At 44.5% G+C, this 18284-nt stretch overlaps 1 protein-coding gene across 1 annotated transcript in view; it reads right to left on the reverse strand.

The window, feature by feature from the left end:
* The window catches only part of LOC131917342 (NACHT, LRR and PYD domains-containing protein 1a-like), a 32447-nt gene extending 18439 nt beyond the window's left edge, over positions 1 to 14008 (reverse strand). The window contains exons 1-4 of the mRNA XM_059271106.1: positions 13723 to 14008; positions 6714 to 8376; positions 1637 to 1807; positions 715 to 885 (exon numbers count right to left, since the gene is read on the reverse strand). Of these exons, the coding sequence (XP_059127089.1) occupies positions 715 to 885; positions 1637 to 1807; positions 6714 to 8376; positions 13723 to 13765 (2048 nt within the window). The 5' untranslated portion in view covers positions 13766 to 14008. The remainder of the gene's footprint in view (positions 1 to 714; positions 886 to 1636; positions 1808 to 6713; positions 8377 to 13722) is intronic.
* Positions 14009 to 18284: the final 4276 nt, after the last annotated feature.

Here is an 18284-nt window from a genome sequence, read left to right on the forward strand (position 1 = left end):
TTTTCCAGAGCTTTCCCCAACTCTGCTTCTGTCTGGGCCCTGGCCTCGGCTTGGCCCACCCAAGTCATACTTTTTCTTCAGGACTCAGAAAACCCTCCTGAGCCATTCAATAACGTGGAATCTCTCACAGCATGACATTCTCACAATACTGTTGACTCCACAGCATTCAGCAGAACTTGTCAGTGGAGTCATGTGCTGATGGGTGACCTATGTCTGTCTCTTTCCACATAGCTTCAAGGGGACAGAGCCATGCGTGTTTGTGACTGCATCCCTAGGGTCTGGATCAATGCTTACACATAGAAGTCCTGATATGAACGCATGCATGCATGAATTCATGTATGAATAATTGAGGAAATCACTGTCCTGGACTAAGGCAAACCTGGGAGTCTTTCAGGATATACATCCTTGCTAATACATGTGATTCCACCCTGTCAAGCTACCCACTTGGTATTATCTTTGTTTTTACATATATACATTTTGTGTCATTACAATCTATGAGGTGGGTATGACATTCTATTTAATAGATGAGGAAACTGAGTTTTAAAGAAGACAATGACTTACCCAAGTCCCAGGGTAGTAGTGGCACAGCTGGCCAGGAGCCAGGCTGACTGTGCATTATCTGTCCCTTTTCTTTTCTATGTCTTGTCATCTAATAATACCCCTGTGTCCATTGCCTTACCTTCTGCCCAGAAGGAATCTTGGGGTCTTACTTACCACAGGATTCTGAGGTTGCAGTCAGGATTCTTGATCTCCTTACAAAGCTGCTTCACACCACGGTTGCCCAGGTCATTCAGCTGCAGGTCCAGTTCAGCCAGGCTGGCGCTGGCCCTGAGCACTGAGGCCAGGTACACACAGGAGATGGATGTGAGGCCACAGTTGACAAGGCTGCATGGGAGATGATCACCATTAGCTTCTCCAGGCTCACTGCTTTTGGGAACCGAGCTCCGGTCTCACTTTATGAGCCCTGGCATGAGGTGCTACCAGTGTTTAGCTCTCTGGAGTGCCTTTTTTAGTCTAGGTGGATAATTCCATGCTTCCCACAGCTGAGCTGCAGGATCAATGGAGTACAGGTTGGGGACCACTTCTCTGCTGTGATTTGCCCTGGCAGAGCTCCATGAGGCCCGGAACAGCTCACTGGTATATTTCAAGAGCCATCTGAAGTGAAATTCACCAGCCATAGAATAGGGCGTGATATCACTCATCATGTGAAATCTTGGTAAAGATGGAGTCCATGCAAACAGAGTAGAAGGCTGGTTACAAGGGCAGAGAGCAGGAGGAAATGGGGAGACGCCATTCCCTGGGCCTGGAGCTTTCTTCCCTCCTGATTCATTTAGCCTTTTACTCCGTGTTCTTCAGCTCTCCTGTAGCCACTTCCTTAGGAAGTTTGCTCCACTGCGGACCTCATGGGCCTGTTGTTAGCAATAGCTAGTGGGGCTCCTTGCTGAATGTCAGTCTTTCATGATCCTCAAGAGTAGAAGCCATTTGATTATTATAACAAGTCTGGCATCTGTTATTGGTGTGGTCAAGAACATTCGGTGAATATTTGAAGAATACTAAGTCTCACTCCAGACCCAGCTTTTGCTTTGCTCTCCTGCCATCCATCCTAGCATCAGGGAAGAACCCAAGCCAGACTCACCACAATGTCTTTAAGTGACATCCAGGGTAACTCAGGGTCTTACAAAGACTCTGCAGTGCGCAGTTGTTCAGTGGATTTCCACTTAGGTCTAACTCCTTCAGGTTTCCTGTGAACTTAAGAGTGGAAAAGAGAATCTTCCAACTGTCATTAGTGATTGGGGTCCACCTGGACCTGAGGGGGAGAGAGAAAGAGAAGGACATGAGGGATGTAACTTGTGTGTTCACAGAGCCCCACACAGCAGATTAGGTTTCTGTTATCCTGAGCACCAGGCCTCAATATGCAACCCCCAGGATTCACCAGCTTCTACATGTTCCTTTGTTCCAATGTTTTGATGGATGGTTCCTCATCTGCATCCTTATAGCATGCTGTGTGTTCATTTTGTGTGTCTCTTTCTGACTCTGTCTAAGTGTCCCACAAGGTGTGAACAGGTGGCTAGCATCTTTTCTTTATAATCTACAATACCAACCACAGACCCTGGCACTAAGGGGGACCTTCGTAACTCAATCTCTTCCTTTTGATGAGAATATAACTGCTTTCTTTTGGAACAGAATTCTAGAATCTCATAAAAGAAAACTGGACAGAGGAAGAGGTTGAGATCAACTCTGTGGTGGGATGTTAAGCATGGTCATAAACATTATTGTAGATGTGTTGGTCCATATGGTCCCTATATCTTTACAAGAGAAAGGGGAGAGGATGAATAGATAGAGAGATAGATAAGTAGATAGGTAGAGACAGGGAGAGATAGAGATACATAGAGAGGACAGAGCAGGATAGAGAGAAAGAGAAATTCACAGACATACATAGAAGTAAATGACAGACACAGAGACAGAGCGAGAGAGACAGAGACACACAGAGAGAGACAAGCAGGCAGATAGAGAAAGACAGAAAGGTATAGAGTGAGAACCACCTTGAGTGGTAGTCCATTCCTTTAATGCCAGAAACTAAGCTTACAGAGGCAGGAGAATGGTGAATTTTAAATCAGGCTGAGCTCCAAACCACAAGGACTTGGTGTGTGCAACATCTGATCCCTAACACTGTAAACAAAATCAAAATAAAACCACAAGTTCAAAAACACAGAATAAAGGTGGCCAACTTTGACTGAAACAAAAGTATAGGATTCTTTTATAAACAAAGATGTTAAGAAAAACCAAATACTAAACTTTGAAGGATGGTGTTTTAAAATTTTTTTTTATTTATTTTTTACTTTTTGTATGTGTGGAAGTTTGAATGTAACTGGCTCTCATAATCTTATAGGGCATGGCACTATTAAGAGGTGTGGTTTTGTTGGAGTGGGTGTGGCCATGTTAGAGGAAATGTGTCACATGGGGGCAGACTTTGAGGTCTCCTTTGCTCAGGATAACACTGAGGATGTTAGCCAACTTCCTGCGGCCTGCACACTGCCATGCTCCCCACCATGATAATAATGGACTGAACCTCTGAAACTGTAAGTGAGCCAAGCCATTTCAATTAAACGTTTTCCTTATAAGAGTTGCTCTGGCTGTGCGGTGGTGGTGCACGCCTTTAATCCTAGCACTCGGGAAGCAGAGGCAGGTGGATCTCTGTGAGTTTGAGGCCAGCCCGGGCTGCAGAGTGAGTTCAGGAAAGGCGCAAAGCTATACAGAGAAACCCTGTCTCAAAAAAACTAAAAAACTAAAAAAAAAAAAAAAAAAAAAAAAAAAAAAAAAAAAAAAAAAAGAGTTGCTCTGGTCATTGTGTCTCTTCACAGCAATAAAAACCTGAACTAAGACAGTGTATGTTTGTATGCCTGCTTGTCTGTGTGCACTCTATGCATGCAGAAACTGGCAGAGGCTTGAAGCAGAGCATCAGATCCTCTGGGACTGTAGATAAAGGTGGTTGTGAGCAAGGTGGTTGTCAGCCATCTGATGTGGGTGCTGGGAAATACCCACACTCTCTGAAAGAGCATCAGGCTCTCTTAAGGGTGGAACCACTCTCTCAGTCCCCAAAAGATGTTAGTTTTGACGCATGTTTAGTATTTATACTGACTGAAAGTGGAACTTCAGAATGTGCTATTCAAAAAACCACGAGGCACCATTATGAGCCACACACACACAGAAGCTGTTGCTCACTGTGGTGTTTTGAAAGAAAATGCCCCCTCCCCCAAGGGAGTAGCAAATTAAGGAGGTGTGGCCTTATTGGACTAGGTGTGGTCTTGCTGGAGGAAGCATGTCACTGTGGAGGCAGGCTTTTAGGTCTCATATATGCTCAAGCCATGCACAGTGACACAGTTCTTCCAATTGCCTGCATATCAACATGTAGCATCTACCTCTCCAGTACCGTGATTGCCTGTACACTGCCTTGTCCCACCATGATGGTATGGATTGAATCTCTGAACTGTAAGTGAGCCACCACAATCAAATGTTTTCTTGTAAGAGTTGCTGTGGTCATGGTGTCTCTTTCCAACAATAGAAACCCTAACTAAGACACTCACCTGCCATTTTGGATTCCTTGACTTTGGCCAGCCTCCACCCCTGTTTTCCTAGTATGCAAAGGCCTCCTTGCTGATCTCCCTGCCTTGTCTGACTTTTTGCTTCAACTGTTCTTTCTTACTAGCCGCTGAAGCCTCTCCCTTTCCCTTGGTGTTGTTCCCTGGCTCTTAAGGCCACTGTCCTTTGCAAGCAGGCTGGTGTTCTTGTTTCTCTCGCCCTATCTGGTCTCTGTCTCGGTATATTCTTCTGAAGCCCCACAGCAGACCATTTCTACTTGCAACATCTGTATCAAGGCCCTTCAAGGCTCACTTGTTTATAACCATATACACTTAGAAACAATTTATACTGGCCAAGAACAAGAAAATGATTCAATTCACCAAGGTATTCTCCCTAGGCAATATCATAAGGTGATTCAGAATGATATTGTACTAGACCATTAGCAACCAGAGAAGACATCCTTGAGTCAGTAAGAAAATAAATGTGGATATAAGACAACAGAGATAGTGTGGCTTAATGTTCCCATATAAAAGTATATAGAGAAAATATTAAAGGACATGTCACATTTTTTCTTTCATGTTGTGGACCAAACCTAGGGACTTGGGCTATTAGGTATGGTGTTTTGAATGAGATGCTACCCAATCAATGGCATTTGAATGCTTGGCTCTTAATTGGTGGTACTCTTTGAGGAGGCTTGGGAGGTGTTGCTTTGTGGGAGAAAATATGTCAGTGGGGCAAGATTTAATATTTCAAAGTCTTGAGCCATTCCCAGGACACTCCATCTGCTTCTTGCTTGTCGTTCAAGAAATGAGCACTCAGATGCTGCTCCAGTTAACATCCTTTTCCTCTGCTATGGTAGACCCTGATCCCTCTGGACCATAAGCCCAAATGAAGTCTTCTATAAGTTTTCTTGGCCATGGTGTTTTATCACAGCAACAGAAACTTAACCAATACACTAGGCAATCCCTCTATCAATGAGTTACATCCTTAGCCTGTAATATTTTGAGACAGCCTCACAGTATGTAGCCCAGGCTGGACTGGGACTTCTGACCTTTCCTTAGTCTTCTGAATTTGGGATGACAGGTGTTTTTGACCAAGCTCAGCTATCCCAGTTCTTAATGCTGTCCTTAATTGAATTCTTGAGGATACTTGTTGCTCGAATTTCTAAGGGTCTTAATAGAAAACCCATAGCCAGATATTGGGGCAAATGCTGAAAGATCAGAGAAATAAAGGAACAAGCCACTGCCACATCTTACCTCTAGGACTCCTCCATCTGAAAAGCTTTTAGTTCCTGCTTCCTCACACCTTATATACCTTTCTCTGCCCAGCTATTAAAGGCATGTGTGCTTCCCAAGTGCTGGGATTAAAGGTGTGTGGCCCCACTGCCTGGCTCTGTTTCCCTCCTAGACTGAATCAATCTCATGTAGTTCAGGTTGGCTTTGAACTCACAGAGATCCAGATGGATTTCTGCCTCCTGAGTGCTAGGATTAAAGGTGTGTGCCACCACTGCCTGGCCTCTATGTTTAATCTAGTGGCTTATTCTGTTCTCTGATCTTCAGGCCATTTTATTAGGGTACACACTATATCACCACAGATACTAATTTTTATTGTTTTGATAATTGGTAAATCACACTCTTCTACAACAAGCATCTTTTTATTGGTACATTCTAATCATATAAAGTGAGAGTCATTGAAACAACTTCCTACATGAAAGAAAGTTTGATCACATTTGTTCTTTTTGACCCGTTTCCCCTCTCTCCATCTTCTTCCTGTTCTCCAACCTTTGCTCCACTACTTTTGAGTTTTTTACATGGGTTCTTGCTGTGTTGTTGAAGTCCTCAACTCAAAATAACTAGCATGTTCCTTATTATTGCAACAGTCATGCCCTAATTAGAGTAGTTCGCTGTCTTCTCTCCCAGTTTTGAAATCCTCGTGGCAGCAACTCTATGTCTCCTCTTGCAAATGATTGGTAGGGTGTGACATAAAAATCAGCACCTAATGAATCATCTATAGAGGAGAGAAACACATATTTATACTGAGTCATCACTTCTGCACAGCAGTAGGAGACTCTGGAAGGGGAGGTCTACATTGCTGCTGGATTGGCAGGAAGTTAGGAAGCCTTCAGGCTGAGTGCCAGGCCCATGCAGCCGTCATTGACACATATAGGGAAGTAATCTGGACAGGAAAAATATAGGGACTCTCACACACACACACACACACACATATATATATCTTCTGAGGTGATGGAAGACCTCAGTGCCAAGGTCATCTTTATGGGGATAGGGGATGGTATCCGCAGGAGCTGAATGAGCAGTCTCAGAGAGAAAGCATGCTAAGAGAGAGGATGAGTCACTGTGCGCCATTTGAACCTTGTGAAGGGTGAGGAAAATTTGAATCAGAGAAGGTAGGTTGTCCTTGTTGAGGCATAGAGAGAGATAAAAGCTCATAACCCATCACATAGTCAGGCACACAGAGGGAAGTAGAGAAAGATAATCAGATTTAGCAATTAGATGTTACTGATGACCTGTATCCTGCTGCCCTGGAACCAGCTAAGAGTGCTGCTGGTGTTCAGAACATGTGTGCTCATGGGATCTACAGGGAAGCTGGAGAGAGGACTGTGTCTGGATACTCACAGAACCATCCTGGGGGCCATCAGCACATTCTCCTGCTGTGCACCAGGATTCAGCTGAAGCCTCTCCACATGGCAGCAGAACTTAATGCAGAAAGTGACCACCATGAGCTCCATGTCTGTCTGGACCAGCAGATGCTTCATGTTTGTCAGGAACCTTGGATGGAGCATATCCACTGGGGCATGCATCCTTGTTTCTTGATAATTTTCCATCACAAATGTCAGGAGCTCCTTATCCTGAATCTCATACAGACAATGGAGCAAACCCAGAGAATATGGTTGATGGTATAGGGCTTCCTCTAGGATGTGCCATTGCAGGTACAACCATGTCCTCCAAGGAAACCTGCAAGCAGAGATCTTCTGCATTTCTCGCATTCCTTTTTTACTTAAAAGACCAAATAGGAAGCGTAAAATGGGTGCATCAAACAGGTCATGTCTTCCATACACTTCTATCAGTGTTTCCACAATTCTGTAGTTTTCCATATCACCATATCTATCCTCACTATCCACCAAGATACAGGACATTGCTGCAAAGAACTCCTGGAGACACAAGTGGGCAAAGCTGTAACTCAGAGAGCTGGGCTGCTTTTGAATGACACCCACCTTCAGGAAATTGTCGATGACATCCTCAGACAACCCTTGCTGCTGGAGAGCTAATTCACTGAACAGGGTCCTTCTTGTACAGATTCCCTTAGCCGCCAGTGAGCAGAGCCTTCTGAGATGGGTCCCCAGGTGCTCGGCTGGTATTGTCTGGGAGAGGTATTTCAGGCAGAGGGCTGTAGTGGTCCGTGAGGTCAGTGAGAGATCTTCTCCCTGTTGCATCTGCTGCTTCAGGCAAGTGCAGACCAGCCAGGATACCCAGGGCACCAGACACAGTGTTGAGAGCACTGGGTTTGATTTAACAAATCTAAAAGCTTTAATTGCTTCTCTTTTCTCTGTGAAATATTTGTAGATATATTTCTTCTGCCCAGACTCAGAGAAGCCCAGGACTTCTACCCAACGTGGCTGCCCCAAAGAAGGAATGAACTTCCGTAGGTCTGTGGTCCGAACTGTGAGCAACAAGAAAGCCCCAGGCAGGATGGATTTCCCCAGCAAACTGCCCAGCAGTGTGTGCACAGGCTGTGGCTGGCTCCAGTGCACACAGAAGTTGGGATTTTTCTCTCCCAAGACCCATGCTGGCTCATCTATGCCGTCTAGGATGAAGAGCAGCTTCTCGGGCTGAGACAGGATCTTCCTGATGGGAGTGACAGGCATAGTCTGGTCTTTTGTTATGAGCTCAGCCAGACTCACCTGCTTGCACTGGGCCAGCTCTCTGCAGCTCAAGTAGAAGACATGCTGGAAGCGATTCCTGTAGAGCTGGCCTTCCTCCCATGCTCTCCTCACCTGCCTGGCCAGTGTTGACTTCCCAATCCCAGCAGCCCCCTCTAACACGACTAATTGAGGCTCTTCCTGGGTTTCTGGGTTTGGATAAAATAATTCTTGGATCTCAATCAGATGTCCCCTCTCCTCTGGTTTACTTTTACGCCATCTTTTCCAGACCAAGGTGTCCCAGCCTCTTGGGCAAGATTTTTGTAGAAGTAATAGCTGTGTGAAATTTTGAAGCAAATCCTTTGTTTTCCAGGATGCAGTGTGGTAAAGATTCTCTCTCTCTTCATTCTGATGTATTTCTGAAATGAATCATAAATTAGGGAAGAATGATGGAGCATAACTGTCCACAGTAGAGTTGTTTCTCCTTTCATTCTTTTTCTTCCTCTCTTCTTTTCACCTTTCAATACCTGGATAAACTTAGACATCTGTCTAAGCTGTACAACATACTGGCTGTGGGCACTGGGATTTCTGAACAGCGCAGTGCAAAGAATGTGAGATTTAGACTAGAAGGATCTAGTTTAAGTCTTCACTTGTCTAATTAATAATAATGCTGTAAAATGTTCATTCACACTTTAGATATTTATTAATGTTTTACTCTGTGCCATGTCTGCTCTAGTGGTTGAGAATAAAGAGTGAGTTCACAGGTACAACTCTGTCCTCATTCAGTCTAAGGGATGATCCCATAGCTCCACTGTGCTTCAGCTTTCCCATCTGTAATTGGGGGCTGTGATCTCTACTGCAAGAAGCCATGGAGTACTGGGGAGATTATAGACATTGGAGCCAATGTCTGCTCCTGACTAAACACATTGGCCCCCACCATTGCAGTCCTGATAACATCATTCTGTAAGTCCTGAGATTGTGGGTCTGAAGGGATCATCTTGGGATGCTTAGGGTTCATGTTTCATGACATAGACTTGGACCCCTCTCCCCAGGCCTTCCAGATATTATTGGTAACAACAAGACTTGTTTGTGACTACTGTTTGGATGTCTTTAGTTCACACTGAAACTCAGTTGACAGTATGGCACTAAGGGGACAAGGGTCTAATAAGGCACTAAGGGTTTAGAGTCATGGGGGCAGGCCCCTTATTAGCTGACTAATACTTTTCTTCTAGAAATGGGCAAGCTGTTGTGGGAAGGGCTTCCCTTTCTCTCCTGCAGGCAGCTTCTCGCCTGTATACTTTTTTTTTCTTAAGGAGAGTAGTTGTAGTCTCTATTTTTGGACTTCAAACTCCAGAAGTATAATTAAATATACAGGTTCTAAAAAAAACCAAACAATAAACCAACCAACTAAACACACAAACAAAAAGGCCACTAAGCGTGGTTGTATAGTGCTGTAATTCATCACTGAGAAAATAGGCAAGAGAATCAGGAGTTCAGGGCCAGCTTTTCCATACGATGAGTTTGGAAACATCCTGAGCTGCAATCAGTCAGTCAAACAGTCAATCAGTCAGTCAATCAATCAATCAATCAAACAGGAATAACAAAAGTTACCAAGTGTCTGTTTCCTGTCCTGGCAATGGACAACAACTAACGCACTTGCTCTTGATGTCACCTGCCCCACTGTTCATACAGCACACTTCGCTGTTTTCCTCCCTCCTGCCCTACTCCCCCTTCCTCCAACTCTGAAGAGTCCTCTCTCCAGGTGGACCTGACCACAAATCTCATCTCAGCATTTTCTTTGGAAGGAACTGAAGATAAGACAGATAGGAGGATGCCCCATGGACCAGAATCCAATCCTCAGCACCTTCCAGTTTCCCAAAGTATAAGGTCCTGCCTTGGTCAAAGTACTGGAGAAAATTTGGTGAAAGCATATTATCACACAATTAGCCCTTGAGAGCCTGGCTTCAGGGGCCAACTTCCTTGAAATCTGGATCTACAGATCTGTTCACACTGTCTTCTGTAGGGACAACATCTAACATCTCCTAAGTGTAGCATGCTGATCACTCATGTCTATGGGCAAAGTCTGCCTTACTCAGGCCATGTCTTCCCAAGGTTCAAAGAAAGGGGCTCAGCTCTTCCTTGGCTGTGCTCTCCAAGACCTCTCATCTGGGTCTTGGATGTATCTAGTTACCATGCACACATCTAAGGTCCCTCTTCAGTTTTGTCATACTTTAAAAGCATCTGGGGCAGCAAGTTAATGAGTTTTACAAGAAAGCATGGGGACTAGAATTTGTTTCCCAAGATCCCCTGTACATGATGCATTTGCATTTTGGCCCCTTTTATTCCAGGCTCAGAAAGTTGAGTCAAGGGATCATCCATAGAGCAAGGTGTCCAGCTAGACAAACTCTGGGCATGGATGAGGGGCTCTGTCTCAGTGAATATGGGAGAGCAACCAAGGAAGATTTCAGATATCAATTTAGGTGCTCACAAGCACAAATTACAACCCCCCACATATGTATGCCCAAACACATGCAAAGATGCACACACACATGTATTCAAAACACACATATACATGTAGGAAGAAGAAAAGGCCAATAAAAAATCCACATAAAATTGAATGAATGGAAAATATTCTACTTAGTGAGGCAACCATGCAACATTTTTTCCTGTTATTTGTGGATCATATAACATATAATCATATATTATGTGTATGATACTTATATTTAGATTTGTATGTTTAATTTGTCATTTTTAAAGTTTCTTTTAAGTTACGTTTTGAGAATTAACTACATCCATACCATATTTACATCATTTCCACCCTCTTAGTCTCCCCTCCAATTCCTCCTGTGTCCCCTTCTTTTCTCTCAAATTCTCCTTTTCTTCTTTAATGATTGTTCCATCCATCCATCCATACATACCTACATACACACATGCATGCACACACACATTCTGCCGCGTCTATTCCACATTGCTGTTGTGTATTTAATGCTGACCACTTGGGACTGGATAACCTACAAGGGACTCATCTCTGGAGAAGACTGAGTCGCTCAGCATCCATTAATTGCTGCATCAAAGAAATTAAAATATTTAGGAATAAGCCTAACTAAGAGGTTAAAGACTTCTACAATTAAAACGTCAAATCCCTGATAAAGAAATTGAGGAAGATACTAGAAAAGGGAAAGAACTCCCATGCTTGTAGATTGGCAGAATATTGTGAAAAATGAGCATTTTGCCAAAAGCAACTTACAGATTCAATGCAATCCCAATCAAAATGCCTACAGCATCTGTTAAATATTTTTAAACGTTTTTCCTTTTTAAGAAAGATTATTTTATTTCATGTGTAGGAGTATTTTGTCTGCATGTATGTATGTGTACCATGTTTGTGCCGGGAGCCCAGGAGGTCACAAGAGAACAATGATTCTGAAACTTAAGTTACAGATGGTTCTGAGTCACTGTGTGGGTGCTGGGAACTAAACCTGGGTCCTCAGCAAGAATAATACGTGCTGTTAACCACAGAGCAATTTCTCTAGTCTCTGCACCCACCACATTTTTTCTCCTGTTTTTGCTTTTGTTTATTCAATAGAGTCTCTCTCTGTATCCCTGGCTGTCAAGAAAGTCACTATGTAGAACAGGCTGGCATTGAACTCTCAGAGATCTGCCTCCTGAGTACTGGGATTACACACATGTGTCACCATGCCCTCTTCACCACAACACTCTTCACAGAAATAGAAAAAAATCCCAAAATTCATACAGAGCCTCAAAAACCCTAGACAGCCAGAGGAATCCTGAGTAAAACAATGCTGGAGGGATTACCATTCCAGGTTTCAAGATTTATTACAGAGCTATAAATAAAATCACAAATTTGGCAGGTAAATGGATATAACTAGAAAATATTATATTAAGTGTGGGTACCCAGACCTAGGAAGACACACTGATGTTCTCTCTCACTTGTGGTTCCTAGCTCCAAATCTTCAGATGTTATTACATAGCCTTGAGTCACTGTAGAAACCAGGGAAGGGAAAAGGAACCATGGGGTGGGAAGGAGCTCTAGAGAGGGGAATAGAATGATAAAGGTTCTATGAAAAGGGAAATTGGAAAAAATGAAGTGGAGGGCCTTTAATTGGAGAGAGGGAAGGAGGACAATATAGAAATAGAAGGAGGGATAAACAACACTAAGGATATTACTTAGGGAATTACATTGTTTCATATGTACTTAAATTACATATAGTACTTCTAAGTGCACGTGTATAAGCACATATGTACACACATATGCACGCACACGTTAATGATGATATTCCATTTGGGATGACATTGCTTCCACAAAAGCCATAGACTATCTAACATAAACTCTAGAAACAGGCATGAGAAGCCTTCTTTTGAGTTGTTAGTCTAGGGAGTAAAAGAAACTGGCTGAAGCTGAGACAGGAGCCTGCCCTCTTCTTGGGGTCCAGCCCAAGAGAATAAACCTTGGAGCTTCAGGGCCTGCATAATCTCTGAGATTTTCAGTTCCCACTCGTGTTTTGAGCTGAACTCTGAATGCCAGTTACACTAGACTCACTGCTGACCCCGTGGGTTCCAGGTTCCTTGTGTCAAATGCAGTTTCAGCACTGCAGAACCCAGAGGGATCATTTCTAGCCTGTGACTCTTAGCACTCCACCATGGCCCCTCTGCCTTTCCACTTAAGTCTCCTATCCCAAGTCCCCACACAGGTGGAGGCTCACCCATGAAGAAACATCATCTATGTGGACTTGAAGTCCCACCCACAGCCCTCAGCTCAGCTTGTCTTTGCTTCTGAATCCAGACTCCTCAGGTTCCAATTTAAAAAGTTTCCCCTTTAAGATCTGTAAGTGTCTCCAAGTCTCATGGTCTGAGCTCATGGTCCAAGGTTTCTGTCCAGCTAAGGGATGTATGTTGGGTGTGTTTGTGGATCTGGGAAATGAAGAAGAATGTGCTACGGGAAGGATACAGTGATTGTGTTTGTCAGAGAGGCAGCCAACAAGCAAGGGTGGGGTCCTTCCTGCTCACCCTCAGTCCCTTCTCTATAGTCTCATGGGGAGAAAGACACTGTCACAAGTGCTGCTGGGAAATGGTCCTGCTCTGGGACCAAGAAGTCCACACAGCTGTCCTGGTTCTACACTAGTCCTCTGTGTGAGTCTGTATTCCTTTCTGAGCCTCAGCTCCCTCATGTGGGGCTCTGCGTTTCTGTCCCACAGGGTTGTGAAGTATAATAAGAGCATCAGCAATCACACGGGCTTGTATTTATAATTACTGATTATTTATAGAATATTAGATTGTTTAATATTCAATGTGGATTATCACTTTACTTGCACAGTCCAGGGAGACAACTGTTTACCTTCCCATTTCCCAGATGGAGACATCGAGGAGGGCTGTATTCTGCCTCTGCCCAGCTCCAAGTCTGGGCTTATAACTTCAGTGTCACTAAGTACTTCTCTTGGGAGCTGGCTTGATCCCTGTGTCAGCCTCCTCAGAGCCCTTTTGAATGCCTGCCTCTCCCCACTACAGCTTCTGACTGCCTTTCCCCAGGGGCTAGGAGGACCACATGAGAGCCTGACATGCATAGGTGTACAAAACTGTGTGTGGCTTAGCATTCGGTTGCAGCTTTTCTGAAAACTTTCCTGTTCCAGCCTCTCCTGGGACCTGTGAACTCTTTTGACAGGTTAGCCTGCCCAGGACACCTGTCAGGAGGGCTCAGTGGTGATGAAGGGGTCACTGTAGTGGTGGGTTGGGGTCTGTGGTGTACTTACTTTGCATTAAGTCCTCCTCTGACAGAGAAAAGGGCTGCTGCATCTCTAGGTCTGTTTCCAGGTGTGGTGGGAGGGGTCCAAGAGCTTTTGACCCTTATGCTGAGCTTCCTCTTTGGCACTAGCCTCTTGGGACTGAGCCGCTCCTGTGTTGATAGGGCCCCCGGATCATGCCTGACTGTGCAGCGCTTGTCCATACATCTTCATATTTCCCTTCTCTTGTTGCTCCAAGCAGGAGGCCAGTGGATCCTTGTCTCTGTCAGCCATTTCTGTGCTGGAAAAAGGTGTTTGATTGGAGCAATCTGATGGAAGAGAGCTGGAAATAAAAGAAAGAGTAGAGTAGCCTTTACTGGGACAATTGTCCTCTGGTCAGGACACCTGAAGGACTCCGGGCTCTTCTAGAGACGGAGACTGTGTGTCCAGGTGCAGGGCTTGGGCTTTATAGGGCAGAAGAGGGAACTCTGGGAGGAAGGTTTATCAGTGGATGTGTTCTCTGTAGTTTAATGAATGATGTTAGTGGGTGTTCTCCTTACTGCGCTGACTTTCCTGTCAGGCAGGTGTGCTTATCATTATGTTGAGTTGGGAGTTCTCAGCTTGTCCGAGGTTTCTTCTTTAGGTTATTAAGATCATTTATCTGACCCTGAGGACAGATAAAAAGAAGGGGAGGTGTATTCTCTTCCTGGCTCTTTCCTGTGAGAGGAGGAGAATGGAGGTGGTGGTAGGGTCTGTCCCTAGGATTTAAGGGGGTGTAGGTTGTGGAATGACTTCAGGTAACAGCAAAAGAGTTTGAAATTGATCTGCTGAAGTGGAGACACATGGCAAAGTGTGGGAGTCAGACAGACTCAAGACTTTCCCAGAGGTCCTGATGAACAGACAAAAGGACATTAGTTCTGTCTTTGTCTAGGGGTGGACCTAGCAAGGATGGCCTGATGTTGGAGCCAGTGACTCAGAGGATGTTGTGCCTTCTGGGGACCTGACTCTTCTCCCTGGGCTGTGGTTATGAGTCCTAAGGCAGCTGTATCTGAGACATCGTGTATTCTTTCTGCTAACATTGTCTGACTTAGATCACTTTTGACCTTGGCCACTTTCCCCTGCAAATAGTTGATATGATGTTGTACTTTTAAATAAATTTGCATGGCATAAGTCATCAGCTTAGGCAACACCTACTGGCCCAAGCTGCTACTTTTGTCTTCTTTATTTCTCATCCTCAGGCTTCCCACAAAACCCCTCACCAATGGAGTCCCTTATTCCTGCAGCTTCAGGTCAGACAGGAGAGAGGAGGGTGCAGGACAGACTATGACAGGAACAGGCACATGAAGCACACAGAGGAATCCAGCCACCTCCCTCCCACCAGAGCTGGCCTGCAGACTCTCCAAGCAGGGCTGGAGCCTGGGCCCTGGCTCTCAGGACGGGTCACCCATGTCTGCTACAGTATGCCTTAGTGCAGTCAGGTCAGGATTTCCTTCCCACAACCCAAATGGTTTGGTGGACTCTGTTCTTCCCACTACTCACCCTGCTCTTGTAAGAGGCTCACTGATGTGTGTCCAGGCCAAGGCTCCTCAGCTAGTCAATGTATTCTTTGAAAGTGAAAGAAACTCTGGCCCCTCCAGGAAGCCAGACACCAGAGAGCCTGCCCAGATGCTCTTCCTCTGCGCTGTGAGAGTGGAGTTTCAACATTGTTCAGCTCATTTCCTGTTGTGAAGTTTCTGCAGATGCCTGAGCTGGAGGAGGAGTCAAGTTTGAGAGCTTCATCCAGGCCTGCAGAGGCCCTGCCTCCTGAGTGCAGGGCTCATGTCTGGCCTCACTTCACTCATCTACTAATGTGAGCCTCCCAGGTTTGCCAACAGGTCCCAGTTCAGCAAAGGCTCCTGGATCTCCCCAGATTTGTGCTCTGGATCTCTGCACTCCCTCTCCTCTCCGTAGCCTGCTCAGGGCACAGGCTTTTCATTTCAGGAAACAGCTTTCAGGCCCCAAACCCTGGGTCTTTCTCACTCCTGGACTCTCCTTAATCTTAAATCTGGTATTTGATTTCCATTAACATCATCTTTTTTTCTGCAGGTGGTGGTGGTGGTGGTGGTGGTGGTGTGTGTGTGTGTGTGTGTGTGTGTGCATGTGTGTGATCTGAGAGCTTATGGATTTGGCTAGTCTAACTAGTCATCCATCTGGTGGTACTTCCTGTCTTCCCCTGAGCTCTGGGATGACAAGCCTGTAGCTATCCCAGCATGCATTTGTGAGGATGCTGTGATCAGAGCAAACGTCCTCATGCTTGCATAGCAGGTGCTTTATCACACTGATCCATCTCCCCAGCTCTGACACTGGCTTTTAATCAGATCTGTAATCTGACTCTTCTCACTGTGCCCAGGAGACTGCTGGTCCAGCCAGCATCCTGGGTCTGTGCTCCAGCTTCCTAGCTCTCCTGCTGATGCTTCATGGTCTTCCTGTAACTTAGTCTTAGAGCCAGAGTTATAATCTCATATGTAAATTAGTTTAAGTCACCTCTTAGTCAAACCTTCCTATCCTTTCCATCTCACTGTGAGGGAAATACTGGTTCCTGTCAGTGGTCACGAGGTCTACATGACTCTCTCCATCCCACCCTGCCCTTTTCTGACATTAGATCCCACTTCATGCTGCTCACTCAGCTGTGGGTTATCTGCTCTGTCTTTCTATTCCTTGAACACACCAGGAACTTGCTTACTTCAGGACCTTTGCACTGGCTTCTCTATTCTTTTGGAATGATTTCCCACTAGTCAGAAGCTTGCTCCCTGCTTTCTGAAGTAGTGCTGCCCTTCCAGAATTACCCTCATTTATTCTTCTGCTTGACACTTGTTGCCACCCAACAGCACAGGCTTGCTCTCTTTCTGTCACTTCTACCTACAAAGAGCATGGAATATCTGGAATACATGATGAACCATGTTTGTTGATCGTTATTTCCCTGGGCCCAAGTTAGTGCCTGACCCACAATATCAGCACAGAGGTGTTCAAAGTCTTTGGGACCTGTTTATTTCTTAATATGAATATTTGTTTAGTGGTATGTGCATGCTGCATGTGTATATGTATGTGGTGTGTGTATATGTGTGTTTGTGTATGCACATGTCATGGATCACATGTGCTAGTCATAGGACAACATTTAGGAGTCAGTTCTCTCCTTCCACTATGTGTAACTTTGTGACTCAATTCTGGACACCAGGCTTGGTGGTGGCTGCCTATTGTGTGACTCTCTTCCTGGGAAAATATGATTGATCTAGGAGGGCCATACCCATTATGGGCAGTGCCACTCCAGGACAGGTAGTCCCAAGCTATGTAAGAAAGCAGGCTGAGTATGCTCTGGAGAGCAAGCCACTGAGCAGCACTCTCCATGACCTCTGCTGCAATGTTCTGGTAAATAGTTTCAGATACCATATATTTTGATCATTCAGACTACTACACCTCCCTCACACAATGATTAAGAATTCTTCTCAGCAGCATTGTCTTTTGTGTTTTACAAACAGTCATTTTGGCTGTGCTGAGACCCTGTGGTGGTTTGACTGAGTATGGCCTCCATAGGCTTATATATTTGAATGTTTGTCCCCAGTTAGTGCAACTCTTTGTAAAGGATTTGAGGTGTGTCCTTTTTGGAGGAGGTGTGTCACTAGGGGTGGGCTTTGAGGATTCAAAAGCCCACACAGCCCTCACTCTGCCTTGTGCTCATGTATCAGGATGTAAGCTCTCAGCTACTCCTTCAGCACCATGCCTGCCTGCTTGCTGCCATGCTCCTAGCCATGATGGCCATGGACTCCATCCATGAGTTCCAAATACATCATTTAAATTTCATGTGGCCCCATTTGTCAATTTGTTCCATTGTGTCTTGACGAGTAGAGTCCTCTTCAGAGAGGCCTTAGCTCTGCCTGCATTAGGAAGTGTTTTCCCCACTTTGCCTCTAGGAATTCCAGGGTTTCAAGTCTTGTGTTAATGTCTTTGGTGCATTTGGAGTTGAGTGCTCTGCAGGGTGAGAGGAGAGGATCATTCTTCTACATGCAGGTATCCAGTTTTTCAGCACCACTTGTTAGCAAGGCTTTCTCTTTGCCAATGAATAAATACCTTTGTCACCAATGAGTGTTTTTTTTCATTTAATTTTACTTTAGAACAACAAAACTTTTATTTTTTATCATCTAAAACATTTTCCATTTAGAACATTCTTGTTCAATAGATTATTTTAAGCTAGAACATATGTGATAAGTTATTCAAGAAATACATTACAATAATTTCAAGTTGTGTTATTATAGTATGAAAACACTGCCATGATACATGATTACCATAAAACAACATGGTTGGCTTTATAAATCTTAGTCTGTTTTGATAAGGTGTGGTCCCAGATTTTGAAAACTACACACTTCCTAGATGTACTTTGTAGAATCATCTCTAACATCTCTTGAACTGTTTAAACTTAAGACAAGAAAAGAAACAATAAATAAAATTAAATTTCTTGAGTTTAAATAATCTGATAATATGTTTTAAATAGTATTTCATTATATGCATTTTCACACTTACTTTGTATCTGCGTCTAGTGTATAGTCTCACCTGTGTAT

The sequence above is a fragment of the Peromyscus eremicus genome, chromosome 8a (assembly GCF_949786415.1).
Source record: "Peromyscus eremicus chromosome 8a, PerEre_H2_v1, whole genome shotgun sequence".
NCBI lineage: Eukaryota > Metazoa > Chordata > Mammalia > Rodentia > Cricetidae > Peromyscus > Peromyscus eremicus.